Source organism: Sapajus apella, unplaced genomic scaffold, assembly GCF_009761245.1.
Source record: "Sapajus apella isolate SASKATOON/1434 unplaced genomic scaffold, GSC_monkey_1.0 scaffold194, whole genome shotgun sequence".
NCBI lineage: Eukaryota > Metazoa > Chordata > Mammalia > Primates > Cebidae > Sapajus > Sapajus apella.
The window spans coordinates 629,131-647,108 of NW_022437134.1; the positions used below are offsets into that span (position 1 = coordinate 629,131).

General features: G+C 56.0%; 2 protein-coding genes across 9 annotated transcripts in view; one reads left to right on the forward strand and one right to left on the reverse strand.

The window, feature by feature from the left end:
• HDLBP (high density lipoprotein binding protein) overlaps positions 1 to 9,121 on the forward strand; it is an 86,089-nt gene extending 76,968 nt beyond the window's left edge. For all 8 annotated transcript variants that reach the window (XM_032269509.1, XM_032269507.1, XM_032269512.1 and 5 more), the window contains 9 exons: positions 217 to 355; positions 2,057 to 2,211; positions 3,101 to 3,205; positions 3,435 to 3,569; positions 4,626 to 4,769; positions 7,154 to 7,339; positions 8,077 to 8,193; positions 8,391 to 8,519; positions 8,657 to 9,121. In XM_032269509.1, the coding sequence (XP_032125400.1) occupies positions 217 to 355; positions 2,057 to 2,211; positions 3,101 to 3,205; positions 3,435 to 3,569; positions 4,626 to 4,769; positions 7,154 to 7,339; positions 8,077 to 8,193; positions 8,391 to 8,519; positions 8,657 to 8,743 (1,197 nt within the window). In that variant the 3' untranslated portion in view covers positions 8,744 to 9,121. The remainder of the gene's footprint in view (positions 1 to 216; positions 356 to 2,056; positions 2,212 to 3,100; positions 3,206 to 3,434; positions 3,570 to 4,625; positions 4,770 to 7,153; positions 7,340 to 8,076; positions 8,194 to 8,390; positions 8,520 to 8,656) is intronic.
• Positions 9,122 to 12,901: 3,780 nt separating this feature from the next.
• Positions 12,902 to 17,978, reverse strand: part of ANO7 (anoctamin 7) — a 34,141-nt gene continuing 29,064 nt past the window's right edge. The window contains exons 21-24 of the mRNA XM_032269549.1: positions 17,730 to 17,872; positions 14,434 to 14,524; positions 13,882 to 14,001; positions 12,902 to 13,760 (exon numbers count right to left, since the gene is read on the reverse strand). Of these exons, the coding sequence (XP_032125440.1) occupies positions 13,512 to 13,760; positions 13,882 to 14,001; positions 14,434 to 14,524; positions 17,730 to 17,872 (603 nt within the window). The 3' untranslated portion in view covers positions 12,902 to 13,511. The remainder of the gene's footprint in view (positions 13,761 to 13,881; positions 14,002 to 14,433; positions 14,525 to 17,729; positions 17,873 to 17,978) is intronic.

Consider the following 17,978-nt stretch of genomic DNA (forward strand, 5'->3'; position numbering starts at 1 on the left):
AAAAAAAAAAAAAAAAAGAGGCCGCCCACCCTCTTGGATGTGCCCTACCACCTTCCCTCCTCCCTGCACCTGAAGCCCCGGACTCACCTCAGAACCAGAAGTGTCTGTGCCAAGTGGCTGTGGAGGGCAGGAAGGAAGTTGCTGAGAGTGCTGTGAACCGGCCCTAAGGAATTTAATCTTTGCTCTTTCCTTTTTTCTTTGTGTACCTCCCTCCAGGAAGCTCAGGTGACATTAGAATGTGCTATACCCCAGAAATTCCATCGATCTGTCATGGGCCCCAAAGGTTCCAGAATCCAGCAGATTACTCGGGATTTCAATGTTCAGATTAAATTCCCAGACAGAGAGGAGAACCCAGGTGGGTCCCCTTTAGTCATCTTCTGCTTGTCGACAGTGGTGCTTCTCACGTGGAAGGTGGAGCTATTGCACTTACTGGTGAGGCTCTTTCCTTTCTCTGCTGGAAAACCATCTGTGTATTCTGGGGGCGTCCAGAGGTTCAGGGTCATTCTCTGGCCTTTAAAAGATGGATCATGTCAGTTATTGACAGAGTGACGAGGTGCCCTTCATGTGTCGGCAAGTTCCGAGGTGACAAGGATCGTGCCGCCTCATCCTCGGGGTGCCCCAAGTTCAGCCCCAGTATTTCTCATGACACGTTTGGATCACATGAGCCCCACCAGAGAGCTTCCTTCTCCACACCTCCCGTCACTCTGTGGGGTGTCCCCTGTGAGGCAGGCAGCTGCAGCCTCTGGCTGGCCGGAGGGCACCATCCATGTGGCTGGCAGCTTTTATAGGAGGGCATTTTGCTCCTGGTACCCTGCTTGCCCCCAGCTCTGCTCAGTCACCGGGTGGTGGGGGGACGTGGGGTGCGGTGGGCGGCCCCTCCCTCACTTGCTCTGCGTTTGTGAAACAGAAGGTGCATGCGCTCTCCTCTCTGTGTGTCTGTCTTGGTTGAGCTGTTTGCACAGCAGGTGTTCACACAGTGTCATCCCTCTGGGCATCCAGGAATGTCACACACAGCCATTCAAGCCCCTTTGTTTTCCTGGGAATACAGGCTGTTTTGAGTAGGAAGCTAATAAAATCATACTGCACTCCATCTGTGTTTTACGCTTCAGTGGCTGTTTTAAACTTTGATATAATTTCGCAGAATAGTGTAAAGACACCTGTGGTCTCAACTTCTCCCCTTTACACGCCTATTTTTTTTTTTCTGAATGTAATTTTTAGACATACCCCTTTATTCATGGTGGGTATTTTCTAAAAACAAGGACATTCTCTTACATAATTCTGGCACATTTATCAGAATCCAATCTAACGTTATGTAATGGTAGTATTTAACATGTAATCAGTAATCAAATTTGCCAGTTCTTCTCCTTCAGAATCGCCTCCTTCCCCACCCTGGGGTCACCCTTGCTTTTAGGCAGGCATGTGTCTGGTCTCCTGCTCATTTATTTCCATCACGCCTCCTGGGTTGTGTCTTAGTGATAAGCATTGCCGTGGTGTCTGTTTCGGCACGCACCTGGTGTCCCAGCGTGGCCTGTGGGAGCCCCTCCAGCTGCCTTCTGTGTCCTGTTCACGTGCCCCTTCAGTCCTGGGCTCTCACTTTCTGGTATAAGGAGCTGGCACATAGCCTGGCCTGGCTCTTTCCATCCCCTGTAGACCTCTCGCCCCCTCGCCACTGCCTCTCCCGGGTGGAGCTGCGTGCTGGCCACCTTCCCTGGAGAACCCTGCCTCTCGGTCAAGCCCCATGTGTGCAGCTCATCTGATCTCACTGAAGCCTCTGCTGTAGTTGCTGTTAGCTTCATTTTCAAGGTGAAGAAGGGAGGCACAGAGCTCCTGGTCTCCTGCAAAGCCTTCAGGGCCCCGCTAGGCCTGGGAGCCCTCTCTGTGGCTGCTGTAGGAATGTCCTATCTGCCCTTCCTACCCAGACCAAGACCTGAAGGACAGGGGTATTTCCTCCCTTTTACCACCCAGCACCCAGCAGGTGCCTCATGGATGTGTGTTCTGAACAAGGCATGGGGTCTCCTCCAGCAGCTGTCAGCTGTCCCTTTTCCCCTTTCTCTAGTTCACAGTGTAGAGCCAGTTGTCCAGGAGAACGGGGATGAAGCTGGGGAGGGGAGAGAGGCCAAAGACGCTGACCCTGGTTCTCCAAGGAGGTGTGACATCATCATCATCTCCGGCCGGAAAGAAAAGTGCGAGGCTGCCAAGGAAGCCCTGGAGGTATGTGTCCATGTGCCCCCCACCAAGCGCCAGCCAGCGGGCACGGGGGAGGCGTGGTCTGGATGGGCTGGACGGATGCCCAGGTGGCAGCGACAGTGGAGCCTGTCATCTTGCTCCTAACGTGTGTGCACGGGCTGGCTGTGCTCCTCGGCTGGACACAGAGTTTTGGGAGGCCCCTTCCCTTCACCGCAGCTCCGGGTTCTGCAGCACCTTCCCAGGACGGCTGCATGGGATCAGCCTCTCCAGTCCACGGTGGGTGTGGGGCCGTGGAAAGCTCTCAGTTGCAGTGGGATGAATGGGACCCCCGCCGCGTGTGAGGGGCGCAGTGAGTGGGGCCTGCCACCTGCGTGTTGGGTGCCGCTCTCAGTGCTTCGATGCCACAGCACACAAAATCGGCTTCACGGTGCAGTGGAGAGAGACAGGCAATAAACACAAACCTATCCTGTGGCAAGGGATGGTCACTGCTGTGGTGAGAAGAAGCACGTTCTGGAGGTGAAGCGTTCGGGGAGAGACAGGGCAGCGAAGGGGAGCAACAGTCCAGCAGAGTCCCGGTGACACCTCAGGGGCTTTGGCCAAAACCATCACGACCTCAGGGATGTGCCGGGGGTCAGGGCCTCTCCTCCTAGGTTGGCCTTAAGGGGCCTGCTGTAACTCAGGAGGACAGGCTTGGGGTGAATGGTCTGGAATTTTTGTCTGCCACCATTAGCCTAATGCCCGTCTTTCTCCGTTCTTTTCTGTGGAGTTAAAGGTCCTGGTGGTATTGTCACTTGGGACACGGTGCTGTCGTCTCAGGGTGTTTGCCTTGTGTTTCATGGAGCCCTGCTGCTGAGCTTACAAGGTCTCTCTGCTCTCAGGGCCCACGGCCTGACCAGGACCATTCTCCCTGCAGGCACTGGTTCCTGTCACCATCGAAGTGGAGGTGCCCTTTGACCTTCACCGTTACATCATTGGGCAGAAAGGAAGTGGGATCCGCAAGATGATGGATGAGTTTGAGGTAGGCCCCTTTCCCGGGAGGCCACATCACAGCAGCGGCCTGTCGCGTCTTCTCCTGAGGGCCGGTGTCCCTTCTCAGCTTCCTGTGACTCTGCCTCCCCTGCTCTGATTGAGCGCCGCTTTCTCTTCGTGGCAGTGGGCTTCTCTCACTCCCTCTGGGTCCCAGGGCCAGTGGACTCCTTCCTGTTCTCTGGGCCCCTGAACATCGAGTCAGCCCCCTCTTCACGCAGGTGAACATACATGTCCCAGCACCTGAGCTGCAGTCCGACATCATCGCCATCACAGGCCTCGCCGCAAATTTGGATCGGGCCAAGGCTGGACTGCTGGAGCGTGTGAAGGAACTGCAGGCTGAGCAGGAGGACCGGGTGAGCAGGAAGTGGCCGTGCTGCTGACCAGAGCCCTGGGTTCTCAGCTTTGGGCACACATCAGAATCTAGGGGAGTTCTTCAAGATCCCAGCATCCCAATTACATCTGGGCAGCTGGAGATGAGACCCAGGCAGTGCGATCCGGTCAGCATCCCGAGGTCTTGCTGTGGAGCCAGCTAAGAGCATGGCACCTTTCTCTTTTTGATATAAAAGTGACAAAGTTGGACATCTTTGTAAATTTGCAATTTCTCTCAAAACCAAATCAGAATGGTACCTGAGACCTGCAGGAAAGGTAAGGGTCGTGAGAGGCCCCCAAGCGTGTGCCATGCTGCCAGGGAGCACATCAGGGGACCCCCACTGACCTCTACCACAGGGTGGTCAAAGGGCAGGTGACTTCCTGGTAAGCAGGGATGAACGCCCCAGCCTGGCAGGGCTGACCTGTGAAGGACCGCATGAGCGGAGTGCCGCACGTGGAGCAGGGGTTCTGGAAACGTGGAGCAGATTTGTGCTGGGGTAGCAGTTTGCTGAGGGGGTTGGCCTTCTGCTCCTGCAGTCAGCACGTGGAGTCTAGTAAATGGGGTGCAGCTCGTGAACCTCGCGGTGCACCCCTGCGTGGACTCCAGGTTCTGTCCTGCAGCTGGGTCATACCTAGCCTCTGGTGTGACCTGTGGGTGTTCAGGGGCCGTGGCTGCCCCCTCTTCTTGGTCTGCATCTGTCCCAGCCCTAAAAAGACCCAGAGCATTTCTATGCCTGCCCATCAGATCCCTGTTTGACAAATGAGGAGAGGAGGGCCCCAAGCTCATGACTCTGCCCAGCTCTGTCAGTTCCTGAGCACCATCTTCCCTAGTGGCCCCAAGCCCTCTTCTGAAGGATTTATAGGCCTCCTTGTGGAGTAGCAGATAGTGAAAGGTGGCAGGGAACCGAGAGATGCTAGACTGCTGGGACCACAGGTCACAGAACACTGCAGCACCCCCGTGTCCTAGGACCAGCATGGAAGGGGGGTGGGGTCACAGGATGGGTCAGCTCTTTGCCTCATTTTCGCTCCTTTCTTTGTAGGCTTTAAGGAGTTTTAAGCTGAGTGTCACTGTAGACCCCAAATACCATCCCAAGATTATCGGGAGAAAGGGGGCAGTGATTACCCAAATCCGGCTGGAGCATGACGTGAACATCCAGTTCCCTGATAAAGACGATGGGAGCCAGGTGAGCGCTTTGGTTGGAGCGCGCCGGGGGCAGAGGCCCTTGGGGAGCTTTGGTTGGAGTGCGCCGGGGGCAGAGGCCCTTGGGGAGCTTTGCTTGGAGCGCGCCGGGGGCAGAGGCCCTTGAGGAGCTTTGCTTGGAGCGCGCCGGGGGCAGAGGCCCTTGGGGAGCTTTGCTTGGAGCACGCCGGGGGCAGGGGCCCTTGGGGAGCTTTGCCATGAGTCGGAAGCAGTAACCAGATATGCCTAGTTGAGGTTTTCGAGGGCCAAGTTGTGAGTGGCAGTCTCTGAGGATCTGATTCTGGCTTGGGGTTTGGGCTATGTCCTGGCATTTGCCAGATGGGTGAGGTGTCTGGGGCGTGGGGCATTTTCTCCTGTGTCCCCTCCTGAGAAATGAGCAGGAGCTCCAGCTGGGTTCGTGATCATTGGCACCTCTGGTGTAGCTCTTTCACCTATCCCCTGAGCTGCTCTGAGGCTCCCAAGGGCGCTGGGAGTCAGGCGGGCATGACACAGCCACCATCCGAGTTTCCTGCAGCCGTGGCTGCACTGTTGAGCTTGCCCAGTCCTTCCTGGTAAACTCTTGTTACTTCCTCCAAATTGGTGTCGCCCTCACGGCCTCTTGCTTCGCTCAGAACAAAACGAAAGGCAACCCTTCCCCTCTCTGGGCCCTGCCATGTAGCATGTGGGTTAGCCCCACCCAGCGCGCCCATGCCTGCTGGCGCCCTCTGCACACACAGGGCCTTCCCTGCCGTCCTCAGGCTTACTCTGCCGAGCCCTGGCCGTCCTGCTGGGGTGTCTGCTTCCTAGGTGTGCCCGGCACAGCTTTGCACATGGTGGGAGACGTAAACCTTGGTGGTCACAGCTGTGCTGGCTACCGGGAGCATTCGGCAGACCCTCCGGCAGCAAGGCCGCAACGCCGCCGGTGCCACTGTGGGCGTGTTGCATGGGTTTCCCGCCTGCCTCACCCTCCCCTCTGTCTCCCCAGCAGCCTCTGTTTCCTTGTGGATCTTTGCATCACACACACCGCCCAGCCCAGGAGGGCCCGCCTGCAGCCCGCCTTCTCCTCCCACTCCCGCATCCTCTTCCCTCCCCAAGTACATTAATTTTTAATCTTGATCTTGAGTGTTTCGCTCTTTTTTATTTTTTATGTTTTTAAAGAGACTCTTGCTCTGTTGCCCAAACTGGAGGACAGTGACACAATCTCAGCTCACTGTAACCTCCACCTCCTGGGTTGAAGCAATTCTCATGCCTCAACCTCCCGAGTAGCTGGGACTACAGGCACGCACCACCACACCCAGCTAATTTTTATATTTTTAGTAGAGATGAGGTTTCACCATGTTGGTCAGGCTGGTCTTGAACTCCTGACCTCACGTGATCTGCCCACCTTAGCCTCCCAAAGTGCTGGGATTACAGGTATGAGCCACTGCGCCCAGTCCAAGTGTTTAGCTTTTTTACACCCCCCCCTTACTACCTTTTATTTCCCTTTCCACATAATTATTAATTTTAGAAGTCATCATTTAGCAGTTAAGACTATTGCATCTCATACACCATGAGCCAAGTGGGGTAGAGCAGCCGTTTCTTCACACGCAGCTTTTTCCTGTGAGCTGTGCCTTTGCTCGTGAGGTTCTGGGCCTGGAGGCAGTGGGTGGTGCCCAAGGCTGTCAGCTCTGCTGCGCCACGTGTGGGTGGGGCGGCTGCCTCCTGCCCTAGCATTTTGCTTCATTCTGGACAGAAGCTGCTTGGGCTGTGGCCCTGTCGTTTCTAGGTGGGTCTTTCCCAGGCGTTTGTTCCTGTCCCCTAGACTGCTGTGTGGTGGTATGTTCTTGCGTTGTGGATATGCGGTTTTCACCAGCTGTAGGTTACAGGTGTTTTCTTAGGTTTTCTTCTCTGTGCCCTGAACTGTCCGCTTGCTCTGCTGGCCTGCTGTCCATTTGTATGGCCCCGGGGAGGCCTGAGCAGGTGGGAGCGCTGAGTGAGGGAGGCGCTCCGTGTGGAGCACCAGCCAGGTGGCCTCCAGCACAGAGACACCTCCAGACTGTGGCGCTCGTGGGCTGAGTGGCTGGGGGTTTTGTCTTTGCCCTGCTGTCCTTGAGTCCAGAGTTCTTGCCTGTCAGTGTCTCTCCTTCGTCTTTGAGGACAAACGTCCTTTTTCATCCTGTAAACCACTGTCTTTTTGGGTGGAGTTGGGAAGAGATGGGAGCTGAGTGGACATTGTCAACCTCTTGTAAATCAGCCGTTACGCTGCTTTCCAGCTTCTTTCTCCTCAGCGGTGAGGCCCTCTGTGCATTCGGCCCTCTGTGCCCCTGGCCTGCCCTGTCTCCCCACGGAGCAGCCTGCTGGGAATCCCAGGAAGGCACCCCCTTTTCTGACTGCATTTTCCTTTTCTAGCCTCAGGACCAAATTACCATCACAGGGTACGAAAAGAACACAGAAGCTGCCAGGGACGCTATATTGAGAATTGTGGGTGAACTTGAGCAGATGGTTTCTGAGGATGTCGCGCTGGACCACCGTGTTCACGCCCGCATCATCGGGGCCCGCGGCAAAGCCATTCGCAAAATTATGGATGAATTCAAGGTGAGCCGGCCAGAAGCACACTGGGTGAGAATCCCCTCTCTCACTGGGCACCTGGCTGGCCAGAAAGAGAACAGCATGGCCTTCCCCTCAGACGATGAGGCCGCAGCTGCAGGGCTGGCAGTGGAACTGTCCTCGTGGACACCACGGGTGGCCTGTGTCGGGCAGTGCCGCCACGGTGGCCTATTCGGGGGGTGTCGTCCCCTTGGCGGTTGCCCGGTGAGCTGCTCCTCTGCGGGTGGGAGTTTCATGCTCCATCCTCGTCGGCTGTGAACAGGGTCCTCTGAGATGCACCTGACTTGCTGTGATGAGGCTGACTCAGAAAATGCTTCACTAGAAATAGACACATAATTTTAACCCTTTGTTCTTTATTTATTTATTTATTTATTTATTTATTTTTGAGACGGAGTTTCACTCTTGTTACCCAGGCTGGAGTGCAATGGCGCGATCTCGGCTCACCGCAACCTCCATCTCCTGGGTTCAGGCAATTCTCCTGCCTCAGCCTCCTGAGTAGCTGGGATTACAAGCATGTGCCACCATGCCCAGCCAATTTTTTGTATTTTTAGTAGAGACGGGGTTTCACCATGTTGACCAGGATGGTCTCAATCTCTTGACTTCGTGATCCACCCGCCTCGGCCTCCCAAAGTGCTGGGATTACAGGCATGAGCCACCGCGCCCGGCCAACCCTTTGTTCTAAAGTCTTTGCTTGGAGTCCCCTCATCTGACATTGTGCCTTCCAGGTGGACATTCGCTTTCCACAGAGTGGAGCCCCAGACCCCAACTGCGTCACTGTGACAGGGCTCCCAGAGAACGTGGAGGAAGCCATTGACCACATCCTCAACCTGGAGGAGGAATATGTGAGTCTGGGTGGGGGGGGGGGTCTTGGAGCCCCGAGGTGCCCTGGTGTCCACCGGCCTGAGGCCCAGCCAGGAGCCTGAGGGGTCAAGGTGACACTTGTGTTTCCAGAGGCAGGTGAGGTGCAGGGGTGAGCAGGAGGGTGGGAGGCTGGGGGTGCTGAGCAGGCTGACCCTGTCTCCCTGTCCTCTGCCTGCAGCTGGCCGACGTGGTGGACAGCGAGGCGCTGCAGGTGTACATGAAACCCCCGCAACAGGAGGAGGCCAAGGCGCCATCCAGAGGCTTTGTGGTGCGGGACGCACCCTGGACCTCCAGCAGCAGTGAGAAGGTCAGGCGCGGGCTTCTCCCCTCCTGGGTCCCAGGGAGGGTGGGCAGGCATGGCGTCCCGAGGGTGTCAACCGCGTCGGAAGCTGCTTGCAAGTTGCGGAGCGACCCCTCCTGAAGCTGTGTTCTCTCTCTGCACAGGCTCCTGACATGAGCAGCTCTGAGGAATTTCCCAGCTTTGGGGCTCAGGTGGCTCCCAAGACCCTCCCTTGGGGCCCCAAACGATAATGATCAAAAAGCAGAAACCTCTCCAGCCTGCTGACCCGAACCTAACCACACAATGGTTTGTCTCAATCTGACCCAGCGGCTGGACCCTCCATAAATTGTTGACGCTCTCCCCCCTTCCCGAGGTCTCACAGAGAAGCCAGCGCCTGGCTCTGTGTGCGCCGCTCCTCCAGGCCTGGCCGTGCCCAGTGCCCGCTCAGGACCTGCTCCACTGTTAACACTAAACAAGGTCATGAGCACTCATGCTAAGATAACAGACTCCAGCTCCTGGTCCACCCGGCATGGCAGTCAGCACTCTGACCTTCTTCACGAGAGCACCGCAGCAGCGGCTAGGATTCGACTTCCTGTGTCATGACCTCAGGAAATAAACTTCCTTGACTTCGTAAAAGCCAAACGTTTGCCCTCTTCCTTTCCCACCTCCCTCCTGCCCGTCTCCCGTGGTCCAGACCCTCCTAGTGGTGGAGTGCAGCTGCCTCCTCCAGCTGCCACGGCACCTCAGCACAGGTGTGAGGGTGCACGGAGGACCTGGCTCTGGACATCGGGAGGGCGGATTCCTGGAGCTGGAGGGGCGACTTGGGTTCTCAGGCAGTCCTGATTTCACCTGCTGTGGGGTCTGAAAGCGCCAAGGGTCCCTGCCCCCGCCTCCACTGCCAGACCCTCGGCCTGAGGTCTGGTGAGTGGCGCCTGGAGGCGAGGTGGGATTGGTGTGTACCTTCCGGGGCCCCTGTGGCCGGCACAGTCAGACACGCACAGCATGGGGGAGGTGGGGCCTTATGCTTATCCTCAGTGGGGACAGTTTGCCTTAGGTGACAGCTGGGCTTTTCTTCACGCCACCTGCAGCCCCTGCCCGCTCCTGCCCCAGATGCCATGTGTTCAGTTGCCTTCTTCCTACCTCAGCCGGCGTGGAGTGGTCTCCGGTACACTTACTGCCACCCCACACACTCGTCTCGATTTAGATGTTTCTGGTGGTTGTGGGTTTGCCATGGAGCTGGGGGTGGGCGCCGTGGACCGAAGCTGGAGGCTGGCGCGCACCCTCAGCACAGGTGGGTCCGTGGCCAGCAGGCCTCCAGAGTGGGATCGGCACTCCCACCCCACCCACAGCCCGTCAGATGTGCAGGCCAGCTCCTAGGAGAAGGTCCCAGGTGATGGGCAGTTTTCACGGTGCGGAGCAGAGAGATGATGGAGCACGAGGTAGAGCAGAGCGCGGACCACACCGCGGGCGCCGAGAGCCCTGCGCACCAGGGGAGGCACCTGTGTCGTGAGGACCAAGGGCGCCGTCCCCGTCGCTGGGTGTCTGGCCCTCCCATCTTTCTCTGTCCCCCACCGAGGGGGCTGGGCTGCTGTGAGCTGTCCTGTCCCAGGTGCTTGATTACAGAAAAGCCGACCTTCGGCCACCCGTCTCAGCCCTTCCCTGGGGACAGTCGCTTCTGCCTTGACTCCTCACCCGTGTTTCTCGCTCTTGAACTCAGGCGTGGTCATCTTCAGGCTCTGGACTTCCTGAGTAGACCCAGAATGGCTTCGCCCGCGTCTGACTGCAGCTGCCTCGCTGAGGCAGCCCTGCATGGGCCTGTTGACAGGAATGGTAGACTGGATAGGAAGGAATCTTTCCTCTGCTTCGTAGGCTGGGTGACTGTGGATTAGGAAGAAGAGAAAGCAAGGCACTTGGCTGCCTTCTTTGCGATCTGTCCCCTCCCCCTCCGCGGGGATGCCAGTGTGGGGGGCAGGCGTGTCCCCATCTGCGTGAGTTCTGGACCTTCTGTCCTGTCTCCATCCCAGCGGGTTCCTCCTGTCTTTTCTACAGTGTCCTAAAACATCCGGCCCCTGCCCTCCCCCAAAGGTGAATTTTACATTCTCACCAAATTTTACACGTGTGTGTGTTGCTCAGTGTCTCAGATGCAAGCCCTTTCCTCGGCTGTTCAGGGCCTCTCTTTTTCTTTGGATGATTGTGATAAAGGTAATGGAATGACTGTCGCCGAAGCGTCTGTGCTGTCAGGAGAGCCCTGGGCAGGGCCGGGGCTGGGATGAGGAATGTGTGTGCTTTTCCTCCTTGGTGAATGTCTTCCATATCATGTTCCATAGCTACAATCCATCCCTTGGCCTTAACTTTGGAATTTGGAGATTATATGCAAACGTGTAAATGCTCATGAATATGGATGACACTGGAATTTTATAAATTCTAAAATAAAACCCAAAACCAGATGTAGCGTGCTGGACTCACTTCATCACGACACTGCCACTCGGGCGGTGACTGGCATCCGTGGGTCGTTGGTCTTTGGTGTGACTTTCTCAGCAGCTCTCAACACTGTTCAGCCCCTCGAGAGCCACATGAAGGGGGACTCGGATTTGTTCGTGGCGAGAGGGTGGCTGCCTGTCCCTGTCCTCCAGCCCCAGCCAGTCAGCAGCGGCCCTGCAGCCCTCCCCACTGAGGCTGGACAGCTGTTGTGGAGCGGCACCTGCCACTTCTTTGAGATCAGGACTGTCTGCCAGCCTCCGTGGCATTCCTGGACCGCAGCTCATGAGTGTTGGGGAGCTGCGGGGGGGTGCGGGGGTGGCAGGGCTGCAGGAGGAGGTGGGAGGAACCACCCGGGTCACCCAAGAGGCAGGAGATGCCGGGAAGAGTTGAGCAGAGCGAGGAACTGATGTCCTCTGCTGCTGCCTGGGCTGGCCCTACCTGGGAAGACGGATGTGGCCGTTGCTCTTAGAGCTGAACATGCTTAACCCATGACCCAGCCATTCCGTGGGCCCTTAAATCTGCAACCCACGGCAAGGCACACACTTGCAAATGACCCACACATGGAGCATGCCAGCAGCCAGGAGGGGCCGAGAGGGAAGCTCGGCACAGATGCAGCTCACGCGCCGTCCCACGGCAGAAGCCAGAAACGGAGTCCCCACTTCCATCCCTGCTTAAGTGGCCGAGGTGGTGACTCTTGATGGGAGAGAGTCCCAGGGCAGGGGCACACGTGGGCATCGGGACCTGGCAATTGGGACTTGGTTTTGACCCCCTGCTGGTGATGGTTTATTCGCCTAGAAACCTGTTGGGGTACAACCTGACCATTTTCTTACGTTTCAATGCATTCACCTTAAAACTCTGAAGACGTTTAAGACGGCAACGGTAATAAAAAGCAAGCAGCTGGGAGTCATGTGGATGCGTCACGAGCACTTGGCCTAGTGAAAGCTCACGGAATGGCTGAGCTCAGTGTGCGCCAAGTTCCTGAGGTGCCCGGTGGTCAGCCGTGCCCTGCTGGTGGCATCCAGCCCCAGGACCCTGTGAGCCCCTCATCCCTGCCAGAAGAGCCCTGACTTGGAGGCAGAGCACAACGCTGGTAAGAGGCAGGTGAGCAAGTGACACATCCTCAACGATTGCCACAAGCAAGCTCGCCCTCAGCCAGGTGTCGCCGCGGATTAAACACCACGGCTAAACACCACGGCGAGGATGTTCCGAAAGAGGCCTTTCCTGTGGGGTGAGTTTGGCAGCACTCATCAAAGCACATTAGAACCACTTTTTTTTTTTTTTTTCTGACATGGAGGCTCGCTCTGTCACCCAGGCTGCGGTATAGTGGCACAATCTCAGCTCACTACAACTTCTGCCTCCCAGGTTGAAGCGATTCTCCTGCCTCAGCCTCCCAAGTGGCTGGGAGGACTGATGCCCATCGCCACGCCCAGTTTTTGTGATTTTAGTAGCGACGGGGTTTCACCATGATGGCCAGGCTGGTCTCTACTCCTGACCCCGTGATCTTCCCACCTCGGCCTCCCAAAACGCTGGGATTTCAGGTGTCAGCCACGGCACCCGGCCAAAAAACCACATGCTCTTTTTGACGCTTAAGTTCCACTTGTAGAACTCTACAGAAATCAGTACAGATGAGCACAGATCCATTGCAGGATGTTTAGTAAGTGGCCGGCTACACAGGGAGCATGGCCAGGGGCTCCTCAGTGCAGGGCAGAACTGCACGTCACATGACGATCCAGGGTGGAAAACTGAAGGATATGCACGAAATATGGGGAAGAGCCACCAGATGTTACAGAAATACACGTTTCCAGTCCTCCCAAAACCTCCCCCATTTGGGTGCTTGTTTTGTACTAGGCAGCCGAGGATCAAAAGAACACGTTTAATTGCTGCAGGAGGCACCTGCAGACGCAGAGGCTGCTGACAGTGGCGAGGATGGAAAGGGGGGCCTGACTCAGCAACAAGAATCCAGGGGACCCTATTAACTGGAAATGGAGGGAGGGGGTGAATGGACTATGCTATGGCCTGGGACACAGAGGTGCAGGGTTTGAGAGCTGGGGCATGTGGGTGATGTCCCTGCATGGACAGGGCGGGAAGAGGTGGGTGGGTCCAGAGGACGTGAGGGAGGACGGCCCTGCTCTCTGCACCATTTGAAGGTCAGCAGGTGTAAGAGGAGCAGGGTGATGCGGCCAGGGGCGGCAAGACCAGAGAAGTGTGTCCAGGGGTCTGGGGAGGCCACCTCCTGGCCATCGAGGGACAAGGTCCCTTGGGTGCAGGGGCCCCTTGGACTGAGGTTTGGGAGCAGGGAACAAGGCTCTGCGATCCGACAGTCCCTCCCTGCCGGGGATGGAGGGACAGGCACTGAGGAGAGAGGCCGGCACTGGGGGTACGCATGCAATGTGCCCAGAGATGAGGGCCCGCCAGCAGCCAGTGGTTCACACAGCCATTGCCTGAGGGAAGAGGGAAAGGACGCTGCTCACAGGGCTCGCTCGGGAGGGGCTCAGCAGGGGCTGCTCCCCTAAAGGCTGCCCAATGTCCTTCCAGGCGTCACCGCTGCAGCTGGCTGGCCTTGGGGACCCTGAAGGGTGTCCAGTGAGGGCTGAGCTGGGGAGAGGGCTGGGGGCAGGGACAAGTCAGACCAGGGTCAGGAGCAGGCCAGGGCCACAGGGTGCAGTGGGCGGCGGGGCAGGGCCCTGTGACCTTGGGGAAAGCATGGGGCAGGGGCCTGGCTGCTCCCAGACTTGCCTCTGAGCCCTGGGTCTGCTCATCCTTTGCTCCGTTTGTTCCAAAAAGAGCCTGTCCCCAAGAAAGGGCAGCAAGAGGAAGAGGGATGTGACTTGGTGTCCTGAGGTGCAGCAGCCACAGACAAGGATGGGGGAGGGCTGGGGGGAGGGCCGAGGCTGGCCACGTGGTTCACCTCGTTCTCTGCCAGCGCCTGCTTAGCCAGGTAGTACTCCCGCTTCACTTTGATCTCCACAGACTCGGGGATGTCAGGCACCAGGAGGTCCAGGACCCGGCCGATGGAGAAAACCACGTGCTGGGAGCAGAGGAGGGTACTCACCCCCACCCTTGGTGAAGACAAACCCCCAGAATGGCCTTCCCGGGGCCGAGCAGGCCTCGGCTGCAGCACCTGCTCCCAGCTGCGGGCGGAGCTCGAAAGCAGTTGTGCAGGGAAAGGAACCCCAGAAGGGGCAGAGGCCACCCCAGCTTTCATGGCCCTGGAGCTCCTGTGGAGACCCCTACAATCCCCAGGCACTCAGGTCCACACCGCAGCACGGGGACGAGGCCAGGCAGGGAAAATGAAGGCGCAGAGGAGAGCTCGCATTGGACCAAGATGACACAGCAGGAAGTGGTCGCACAAAATCCCTCTCCCGCCACGTGCTCGAAATAGACAAAGCACGGCGGGGGGGGGGGGGGGGGGTGGGCGTATCATGCCACAGGCGGGAAAAGCAGCAGGTGCCCCGGCTACCTCAAACACAATGACGAAGGCCAGGCGGATTGCAAGGAGATTCCAGTAGGTCTGGGAATAATGTCCATCGTCATCCCGGAAAGCCCGATACCTGCAGGAGACGCGGGGCTCAGCGCCTGGAGCCAGGGCAGAGTGTCGGCTGGGCAGGTGCCTCTGGAATCAGCCTTTCTCCCCTTTTCCCACCGTTTCCCCCTCTGATCCTGCGTTCCAGGCCTGGCTCTTCATCGAGGGTGCCTGAAATGGGAAGTATTCCCAAACAGGATACTCTGACAGTACCTTTAACTGGTGGGTTCCAAAGGTGGATGGGCTGGGTTGTCCCCCACTGGGCTACGTTGCCCCCCACCCCCAGTGGCAAATGCCTTATTTTCTAATAGATGTGACAGTACAGTAAGTCTGTGCTTCTACGAATGATGTCAGCCTACTTACACGGTGAAAATTCGCCAGTCGCTGACCTCTGTAAGATCCGCAGTTCACCTGCTCAGAGACTGTGCCTGCCCAGCCAAGCCCTCCCTCCTATCATAAGCTACACTCAGCTTCACGCGCTATTTCAGACCTTCGCATCTTCCTGTGTCTCTGTCACATGGTCAAGATGTGACATTCTATTTTCTAATATAAATTACATGTTGCACTCCATGAGAAGCATTACCAGGGCCAACTTTGTAGGAAAAGAAAAAAATATTAAAAATATAGCCATTGGGGAAAAAAGTCCTTCAGATGAATGGGATAAACTTTTAAGTGGCTGGACGCAGCAGAAGAGAGACTGGGGACTGGGAGACAGTGACGATGAGGCCAGCCTGCAGGTAGCACAGCAAGCACCCAACACGGGAGGAGCAAGCCACAGCCCAGGGGGAGTTCCAGGCGACAGTGGACAGAGAAGCACTGCCAGAAGGAATGAGGTGCAGACGCTTCCAGAACTAAACGACAGCTCTGAGTGGGGAGCGGTGGCTCACGCCTGTAATCCCAGCACTTTTGGGAGGCTGAGACAGCTTGATCACTTGAGGTCAGGAGTTCAAAACAGCCTGGCCAACATGGTAAAACCTCCATCTCTACTAAAAATACAAAAGAGTAGCCAGGCATGGTAGCATGTGCCTGTAATCCCAGCTACTTGGGTGGCTGGGGCAGGACAATCACTTGAACCTGGGAGGTGGAGGTTGTGTGAGCCGAGATTGTGCCACTGTACTCCAGCCTGGATGACAAGGGCAAAACTCCATCTCGAAAAAGAGAAAAACCCTCTTACCCCAGCCTCTGGAGTAGCTGAGATTATAGGCATGCACCACCATGCCCAAGTAATTTTTTTTTTTTTTTTAACATAGGGAGTTTCACCATGTTGGTCAGGCTAGTCTCGAACTCCTGACCTCAAATGATCCACCTGCCTTGGCCTCTGAAAGTCTGGATTATAGGTATGAGCCACCGTGCCACACCAAAAATTATTTTTTAAGAGACAGAATCTCTGTCGCCCAAGCTGGAGTGCACTGGCGTGATCGCAGCTCACTGCGGCCGGGCTCAAGCGACCCTCCCACCTCAGTCTCCCAAGTAAGCTGGAACTACAAGTGCCTGCCTCCAGGCCTGGCTGATTTTTAAAACTGTTGTAGAGATGAGGTCTCACCATGTTGCCCAGGCTGATCTCAAACTCCTAGGCTAAAGCAATCTTCCCAACTCAGCCTCCTAAAGTGCTGGGATTACAGGAAAAGTCTTTTTTTTTTTTGTCACTCTGTTGCCCAGGCTGCAGTGCAGTGGCACCATCACAGCTCACTGCAACCTCCGCCTCCCAGGTTCAAGCAGTGCCTGTGAGTCAGCCTCCTAAGTAGCTGTGATTACAAGCATGTGCTACCACACCCAGATATCTATATCTATATCTATATTTTGTTTGTTTGTTTTTGTATTTTTAGTAGAGACAGAGGTTTCATCATGTTGGCCAGGCTGGTCTCGAACTCCTGACCTCAGGTGATCCACCCACCTTGGCCTCCCAAAATGCTGGGATTATAGGCATGAGGTACCGTGCCCAGCCAGAAACATTTTTAAGTGCTATGAATACTTCCAATCAGAAAAGCCAAGTTACCAAAGAATAATATTGCCCAAGAACTGAGAAAAAAGAACCTATAATTTTATACCCACTATTTGAAGGACAAAAATGCATGGAGATATTATCATACATATATCATGGAGATATTCTACCTATATCTCCATGCATTTTTGCATATGAAGAGCCCACCAACCATGTCTTTACTGAAAGAATTATTAAAGGGTATACTTCATGAAAAGAAATGAACTCAGAGGGAAAGCACTGAATAAGAGATTACTGTAACCACAGAGGCTAACAAAATACACAAATAAATTTGATGAACAGATGACAAATGTTTCGTGTGTGTTTTTAACAAAAACCCTATGTAACAATAAGATGGAGAGGTGGGTGCTCACTAGGTGGTAAGGCATGTAAACATCCTTGTCACACACACAGAGAGGAAGCCAAATCGAATTCATTCGGGCTTTGTTAGGATAATATACAGTTAAGAATGCGCTGGCCAGGTGTGGTGGCTTGTGCCTCTAATCCCAGTGCTTTGGGAGGCCAAGGGACTGCTTGAGGCCAGGAGTTTGAAGCCAGGATAACACAACAGAGAGGCTCCATCATCTCTTAAAAAAAAAAAAAAGCCAGGCCTGTTGGCACACTCCTGCAGTTCCAGCTACTCAGTCGGTTGAGGTGGGAGGATTGCTTGAGCCCAGTGAGCTACGATGTGGCACCGCATTCCAGCATGGGATACAGAGCAAGAGCCAGTGTCGGAAAAAAATAAAAAATAAAAAAGACGCTAAACATGAGTGACCCGTAAAACAATAGAAATATATGCCATCAGTTCCAAAAAACCAAAAGAATGGAAAAAAAAAAAAAACTTTTACCCATCCACCAGAAGTCAGGAGAGAAGGAATAAAAAGGAAGATATCCGTTAGGAAGAGCTCACAAGAATGAACTAACTCATATGCTACTAAGAAGTTCAAAATACTAAAGCAAAACCTGAGCCAGCCCTACATGGAAACACTGACGACCCTGTGGCTTAATTTTACTGTTTAGATTTTCTCCAAAATTAGGAGACTATGATTTTTTTCGAGTTTACTTGAAACATGCAAAACTTCATTCCAACCAGATCGCAGAGGAGGCCTCCAGAAACGCGCGTGAAGCACATCTCTGCGGCCACGGGCGACAGAATCCACGGTCCGTCCTGGGCGCAGGCCCCGTCCCTTCCCGCGGGGAACCGCGGCGCGCCCCTCCTGCCTCCCCGGCACCCACCCGGCGCGGGGCTCACCGGCAGGTGCGGTTGTGCGCGGCGGCGAAGGGGGGCGGGGCGCGCGCCAGCGTGAAGTTGACGAAGCCCCGCAGGTCGCGGGCGCGGGTCCACTGGTAGTAGGTGCGGGGCAGGAAGTCGGACGAGAAGGCCAGGAGGAAGGCCTGGGCGCGGGGCGTCGGCGCGGGGCGGTCAGCGCGGGGCGGCCCCCACCGGCCCCCCTCCTGCCCCCCTCCTGCCCCCCTCCCCGCGCGCCCCCCTCCCCGCGCG